This window comes from Nannobrachium achirus (assembly GCF_963921795.1).
Source record: "Nannobrachium achirus genome assembly, chromosome: 15".
Classification (NCBI taxonomy): Eukaryota; Metazoa; Chordata; class Actinopteri; order Myctophiformes; family Myctophidae; genus Nannobrachium; species Nannobrachium achirus.
The window spans coordinates 40,247,824-40,255,808 of record NC_137822.1 but is presented as its reverse complement, the minus strand read 5'-3'; the positions used below and the strand labels follow the sequence as shown (position 1 = coordinate 40,255,808).

The window sequence follows — 7,985 nt, the reverse complement described above, 5'->3', positions numbered from 1 at the left end:
CAGACCCCCTGTCTGTCATCATCATTTATGACATCATGCCTTTTGTAGGCATGTCATCATCATGTCATCATCATATATACCCTTTATATAGAAAACCCGGACCGACAGACATTTGCTTATGTAGGCCCTACCCATTTCATGGGTCTGGCAATAAGATATTTTGAGTTCTATGTGCACTACTGTGTTTGTGACTCACTTCTCTGCCCTAGATTTTTCTGTGGTAATATGAACACAGCTTGTTTACGCTTCTTTTTTTAGATTCTGAATAATTTGACATTTAATTTAAACATACAACAAGGCAACGGTGACCGTAAGCAGGGCCATGCAGGGAGTTGAACCCCGTAACCACTCGTGGAGAGTGGCAGTACTCCTACCACAGCCTTGTGCTTTGAGAAACCATGTCTTTAGTTGCATGTATTTTGTGAATACAGTCGTTACAGCCCAGATCAACATTAAACTTTAGCATATCGTGGTGAGAAGGTGATCTATTCATGCCCCATGTGGAGCCATTAAACGCCTTTTAACGCCGAATTAAATTAGCATTCCTCCCAATTATGTCCATTGTAAAATATCTGCCATTGTAACACACACACACACACACACACACACACACACACACACACACAGACAGACAGACAGACAGACAGACAGACAGACAGACAGACAGACAGACAGAGACACACACACACACACACACACACACACACACAGACAGACAGACAGACAGACAGACAGACAGACAGACACAGACACAGACACACACACACACACACACACACACACACACACACACACACACACACACACACACACACACTATATTACGTGTGTTTAGTGGCGATTCTGTGGTCAAGAAAATGCATTTTACCTGCCAGGCGCTGCTCCCCCTGTCCCTGAGTGCCTCAATCCAACACTGAATGTGACATAAACAGTTTAAATCCAGCCCATAATGTCGTCCAAAAATATAAAAGTGAAACCGGAAAGTAATCGAACCGTAATGTAATCCGCGAGGCAGCCGGACAGCAAGTTTACTTGCCGTGCCCATTATGAAATAAACAAAGTCGCATCTAGGTTCATCCTGTGTCAGAATGTAAACAACACAGGGCGACGGAAGTGGTGACCTCTCTTGACTTGAGACAACGAGCTGAGAACAAAGAGAGGCAGTGAGGGGAACCAAGGCAACAGCGCCGCCACGGCCGTAGACCCCCACGTTGTGGTCGAGAAGCGTCATTACACCCCTATGACGTAGTTCATTGTTTAAAGTCCGCTTCCCGCCTCACAGCGACCAAGGCAACAACAAACACACAACACACACAGCTGTTCTCTGTCGACAACAGCACGGAGACGAGACAAGACAAGACAACACAACACACAATAAACATGGCAGCACAAAAGGTGAGAAACAGTTGAACAGGGGGGAACATAACACAGTCTTTTTTTTATCTTTTTCATACTTCTCTGTAACTTTGTAAATAACCTACTGCTGTGCTGCCTCTGGGCAACACATTTTCCCCATTGGGATAATAAAGGTATCTATCTATCTGTCTGTCTGTCTGTCTGTCTGTCTGTCTGTCTGTCTGTCTGTCTGTCTGTCTGTCTGTCTGTCTGTCTGTCTGTGTATCTATCTGTCTGTCTGTCTGTCTGTCTGTCTGTCTGTCTGTCTGTCTGTCTGTCTGTGTATCTATCTATCTATCTATCTATCTGTCTGTCTGTCTGTCTGTCTGTCTGTCTGTCTGTCTGTCTGTCTGTCTGTCTGTCTGTCTGTCTGTCTGTCTATCTATCTATCTATCTATCTATCTGTCTGTCTGTCTGTCTGTCTGTCTGTCTGTCTGTCTGTCTGTCTGTCTGTCTGTCTGTCTGTCTGTCTGTCTGTCTGTCTGTCTGTCTGTCTGTCTATCACAGCATTATGGAAACAGAGCTATGTTGCATTGTGTCATTGTGTATATTTACAGGGTATAGAGGTTTTTGAACAAAATAGCACCATTGTTTATTCTCAGTACAATTGAAATTGTATAAGGCAAATGGAAACTCAGATTTAAATGCATTTAAAGGTAGCATCTCTGTTTCATTGTGTATTTGCAGTACGTCTAGATGTCAATCAGCCTATCACATTTCTAAACTGACAATTTAAGACGTTTTAATACCAATAAAATGACAAATTAAACAGTGGCCAAATTGTCAAATATTAGAGGCAGAAATGGTGAAAATAGCCGATCTACATACTCACAACGTGAGTATTGAGCACGTAGATCTGCTATTTTCACACGTTTTGGGGTCCCCAGTTCGATTATGGTTATTTGGGGGGGTCACGCCCTGAAAAGGTTGAGAACCACTGTAAGGTAACAGCCCACAGCTACAAAAAGTGACATCCTCCCCTCTCCATCCACGTGTGATTACATTACAGGACCAGCTGGACTGGAAGTTTGACGACTTGCGTCCCCATTTCACCCAGAGACAGTGGGAGCAGCTGACGGACATCGAGAAAATAAGATGCAGTAACCTGAAAAGCAACCACCTGTTTAAGATGTCCATAGGTAACACAATGCAGCGTGGTGTTTTCTTGAACAGCTAATAGGCCTCATTATTATATACACAAAACATAATTTGTTTTGTTAAAGGACTGTAGTTGTACTATTAGACATACACTAACTCTAATTCAGTTAGTCACAAGGATGTATGTTTAAAATCCATACCAGCGATTAAATGTGGTCGTAATCTTATCCATCAGGTCTCAAGTCGGACCCGCCAGCGTTCATGAAGAGTTGCAGTACCTGCTCCTCAGCTCGGCAGAGTGGCAGCAAGATGGGCCCACCGGCCCGTACCTCCTCCTCCTCAGCTCGGCAGAGTGAGCGAGAGGAAGAGGAGGAGAAAGAGGGAGACAAGGAGTGGACCCCCTCTGGTAATATTCTATGCTGTTGCCATAGCCCTAGGCCAAAGGGCCTTTCTGTGTGCATGTTCTCCCCTTGTCTCCGAGGCTAGGTACCCTCACAAAAAAACATGCATTAATTGTGTGTGTGTGTGTGTGTGTGTGTGTGTGTGTGTGTGTGTGTGTGTGTGTGTGTGTGTGTGTGTGTGTGTGTGTGTGTGTGTGTGTGTGTGTGTGTGTGTGTGTGTGTTTGTTTCAGGTCGACAGAAAACAGGAGCAGTGCCCACCAGTGATCGTCAGCTCAGAAACCTACCGAACGTGGATTACACAGAAGAGTACGAGCCAGAAGATGACGAATACTTCTGTAAGTAGAGATACCACTTCTATGCTATACTGAACGTCTCTCTTTTCTTGGACTGTTTATTTTTAGTTACGCTGGGTCACGCTTTGATGTGTGATTACACTTGTCAAATCCATCTCTATTATAGTTCTTTAACTATTGAATACTTTTCGTTTTAGTTGCACAACAACTGTTCACCTCTGTCCTTGCCTGTGCGTGCGTGCCCGTCTGTCTGTCTGTCTGTCTGTCTGTCTGTCTCTCTCCAGACTGTGACCTGTGTCAGGATTTTTTCCTTTCCTACTGTGAGGAACATGGACCTCCTGTCTTCAGGCTCGGTCCTCCTAATATACCGCTTGGAGTTCCTGACAGAGCCAGGAAGACCTTGCCAAATCATTTTGAGGTAAAACTACGTGTACATATAAGCGTGTATCACATAATACTGTATAATCTATATAACGTCAGTCAGTCATGTCATGTCTCATTGTGTGTGTGTGTGTGTGTGTGTGTGTGTTTGTGTGTGTTTGTGTGTGTTTGTGTGTGTTTTCAGATCAAACGGTCACACATTCCAAAAGCGGGTCTCGGGGTGTTTTACCAGGGAAAATGGCCTCTCCATGTCGGAGTTCACTTCGGCCCTTATCAAGGAGAGGTGGTGAACAAAGAGGACGCTGAAGAGAGTGGCTACTCCTGGGTGGTGAGTGCACTTGTGTGATGTCGGATACATGTATGAAACGCCTTTTAAAGGACAACTTTGTTTTTTTACAACAAGGGTTCATATTTTAGATTGTAATAGAGAAAAGAAAAAGTGAGTGTTAAAATGTTTTCATTTGCTTCGTTCTAATTGTTTTACCGTGCTAAAATGTGGGGCATGCGTACAAGTGGCTAAATATGTCTTTTTAGACACAATAATCCAGCAGTTTCTTTATTGCTATTTACAGTAGCACTTCTAACACTTCACATCCAACCATGAAAGGTTGCGTTGTATCTTGGGAATGGGATTATTCTGTGTAAATTGACTTATTTAGCCACTTGTACTCATGCCCCCAGCCACTGAAATAAGAATCTGTAAAACTATAGAAAGAAGTAAATGAACTAATTTTAACACTCATATTTTAGATTCTTTCATTACAATCTAAAATATGAACCCTTGATGTAAAAAACTAAAGTTGTCCTTTAAATGAAATGGGATGTGAATACATAATCCTATGGTAGCCATGTTTTTCAGTCCTACATAATGTATCTTCAATCAGTATGCAGGTTGATACAAACAAATGTTTCTTTCTTTCTGTCAGTATACTCGGGGATACGTGATGATTTTGTTTTTCTTCTTTAGCTTCGAAAAAAGAAAAAGGGTCACGTCTACATTGATGCCAAAGACGTGAGGAAGTCCAACTGGATGAGGTGATTTGAAATAAAGCGCTTGGCATTATTTACTTGTATTTTCCTTGTGACGTATACGCCTGCGGCAGCTTTCTATATACCGATAACTCTGATACTGTGTGCGTGCGTGTTTGTCAGGTATGTCAACTGTGCTCGTCACGAGGGGGAACAGAACCTGATAGCTTTCCAGTTTCGACAAGCAGTCGTGTACCGTTGTTGCCGCTCTGTGAGCAAAGGAGAAGAATTGCTCGTCTGGTACGGAGACGATTACGCCAAGGAGCTGGGAATCGTCTTTGATAAGATGTGGGACCAGAAGAGTTCCGCTAAAGGTATCCGTTTATCTGTCGCGTCTGTTAAGGGAACATTATGCAGTGTCGTAAAAGTTGACGGAATTGACAGTTTGGTTTATTTTTCATTTTCCCTTTCCCAGGACAGAGCCCGCAGTCTTCCCCAGGACCCAGTCTGCGGTCTTCTCAGACCCAGACCCAGGCTTTCTGCTGCCCAGAGTGTCCGTTCGCCTTCACCTCTGAGCTCTACCTCCACAAGCACCTGAAACGGAGCCACAACGAGCTCTACTATGAGATGCTGCGCAGCGGACAGATCCCCCGGGCTGCAGCAGCCAGTCAGCAGCAGGAGCAGCAGAGTCCCAGCAGCAGCAGCAAACACCAACAAGGAGGAGACTCTGAACGCACCGGAGGGAAACGTTTCCACTGTGAAGAATGTGGAAAGAGGTTCAGCAAGTCACATAAGCTGAAGAGCCACGCGCGTGTCCATACTGGGGAAAGACCCTTCGGCTGCACAGAATGTGGGAGGAGTTTCTGTCGGCCATGTCATCTGCAGCAACACCAGCGCGTCCACACGGGGGAAAGGCCTTTCCGCTGTGACCTCTGCGACAGGAGCTTCAGTCAGTCAGGGCAACTGAAGGGACACCAGCGCGTGCACACTGGAGAGAAGCCTTTCTGCTGCAAACACTGTGACAAGACATTCAGAGATTCAAGCTGCCTACAGGTACACCTGCTTGTCCACAGCGGAGAGAAACCGTACTGCTGTAAACAGTGTGGCAAGACGTTCAGCCAAGCAGCCAAGCTGACTCTACACCTCCGCGTGCACAGTGGACAAAAGCCTTTCCCCTGCGACTTGTGTGGCAGGCGCTTCGCCGCGCCACAGACCCTGAGGACGCACCAGTTCGTTCACGTCGGAGGGGGGCCATACCCCTGTGAGGTCTGTGGAAGGCGCTGCAACGGGCCATCTGCCCTGAAGAGACACCAGCTTGTCCACAGTGGAGAGAAACCACACCACTGTGACCAGTGCGACAAGAGCTTCGGTGCGGCAGCTGACTTGAACAGACACCAGCGTGTCCACACGGGGGAAAAGCCTTTCCCTTGTGGCGTTTGTGGCAAGAGCTTTGCTGAGGCAGGTACCCTGAAGAAACACCAGCGTGTCCACACTCGAGAGAAGCCTCCTCTCACCTGAAGCCACAATGACAGTGTCAATGAAACACACTCATGGCATGTGGTATTAAAAAGTCCTTAAATTGGCACGTTAGAGATGTGAAGATACCCTCTATATACTTAAACTTTATGTTGGTTTGTTTACAGTGAGAAAACATTGTTCTCCTTGAGTTTATATATTATTATATTGTGCATAGCAGATTATTGAAACATAGCAGATATACAAGCTCACACTGCGAGCTTGTAGAAAAAATGGCAAAATAGTTTGTTATGCCTGTTGACAGGCAAGGTTGATTCTATAGGCTATTTAGGTCAGGGTAGACCTATATAGGCTAATAGCCTACATATATATTTTGTATAGCCTAATGTTAAAACAATATAGACCTACTGTTCATTTTACAATACTGTTCAATACTGCCCCAAAGAATGTATAGTATCGGGACATGGATTAATTAATTATTGGGGCGCACCTGATTCCAATAGCTCTGTATTTATGTGATTACTATGGAGTGCATAGGATAGCCGTGTGTAGGTTTGACATGTAACATAACATTTAATAAACAGGGGGTGGTTTACAATCCTGAGTCCTGAAATCTATGAAAAGCGATGAATCTGCAGCAATGTGATGTTGATGTTCGGGGTCCCCGCTTCAGAACACTTTGATAAAGTTTGGAAGTCATCAATCACTAGTATGTGCTTAGTAAAACAGAGCTGATTGGCACTGGACAGGATGAGTTCTTTTTTCCCCATCCAGAGCCAAAATAGCCGATCTACTATCTCTCCGGTATGGATGAGCCGGTGAGATTTTAAGTTTCCATTGGTGGTAAAACACTTCCCACATGTTTCACAGCCGAAAGGCTTCTCTCCGGTGGGGTGTGAATTCTCTCGTGTCGTTTGAGGTGAGACAATCGAATGAATCTCTTCCCACACTGGTCACAGAAGTAAAGATTTTCTCCAGTGTGAATTCTCTGGTGTCTGTCAGAGTTCACACTGGAGAGAAGCCATACTGCTGTGTCCAGTGTGAGAAAAGGTTCAGTGAAAAACGCAGCCTCGTACAGCACCAGCTAATTCACACAGGAGAGAGACCTTACTGCTGTGGACAGTGTGGGGAAAAGTCCACTACAGCCTGGTCTGGTCATAAGATTCACCATGAATTCTAGCCTATGGATTATTTTCCTATCTCTCCTGGTTAAGAACTTGAACCCTGAGCTCGTAGAGGGGCTATTTTCAGCAGAGGGGTGTAGAGGGGAAAAAGACGAGTAAGTACAGACTAGTGAAAAGTCAGGTTTATGATGTATTGACAGTGGTTAAATATCTGAAAACAAATTGACATGAATCCAAAATACACTGATGATTGTGCTGTCAAACAATGAAACTATATGGAATCTATGAACAGGTTGTGACAGATCCACTAGATGGCTCCAGAATACACTCATTTCAACACTGAATTTCAACTGAATTTCCCCCTTGGGATCAGAGAAACATGGCTGCGCCCAGCAGAGAGTACAGTGTGCAGTATGCAGACCACCCTTTGTTTCAAAATGTCTCTTTTGGAGTAAATGAAGTGTCTTTATGGGCCTCTCAATGGATTTACTATGGAGGACATTCACTTTGCGTGCACAACTATTGTACAGTTCCTCATGACAATGATTTAATAAACAGGTGGTGGTTAACAATGAGTCCTGAAATCTATGTTTTTTTCCCAAATGTATTTTACACTGTTAATGAACAAATGATTACCGTCACAATCTAGAGCTATTTAACTACACTGTTACTGAACAAACACTGTATAGCAACGATTACTTGTCACAATATAGAGCTATTTAACACTGTTACTGAACACACACTCTATAGCAGGGGTCTTCAACAGGGGGTCCTAGGGGGTCCTCGGAGTTACAACAGGGGGTCCTCCAAATCTTTGTGAGATGTAAGCTTTTTTTTTTCTCCTTTT

At 44.4% G+C, this 7,985-nt stretch overlaps 1 protein-coding gene across 1 annotated transcript; it reads left to right on the top strand.

Moving 5' to 3' along the window:
• The first annotated feature begins 1,296 nt into the window (after nucleotides 1-1,296).
• On the top strand, nucleotides 1,297-6,553 carry LOC308299465 (histone-lysine N-methyltransferase PRDM9-like). The gene is made up of 9 exons (XM_080743240.1): nucleotides 1,297-1,395; nucleotides 2,405-2,534; nucleotides 2,729-2,899; nucleotides 3,126-3,230; nucleotides 3,473-3,606; nucleotides 3,754-3,897; nucleotides 4,537-4,604; nucleotides 4,722-4,912; nucleotides 5,014-6,553. Exons 1-9 carry the CDS (start codon nucleotides 1,381-1,383, stop codon nucleotides 6,054-6,056), a joined length of 2,001 nt encoding a protein of 666 aa, XP_080599366.1. The 5' UTR covers nucleotides 1,297-1,380; the 3' UTR covers nucleotides 6,057-6,553.
• The last annotated feature ends 1,432 nt before the right edge of the window (nucleotides 6,554-7,985 follow it).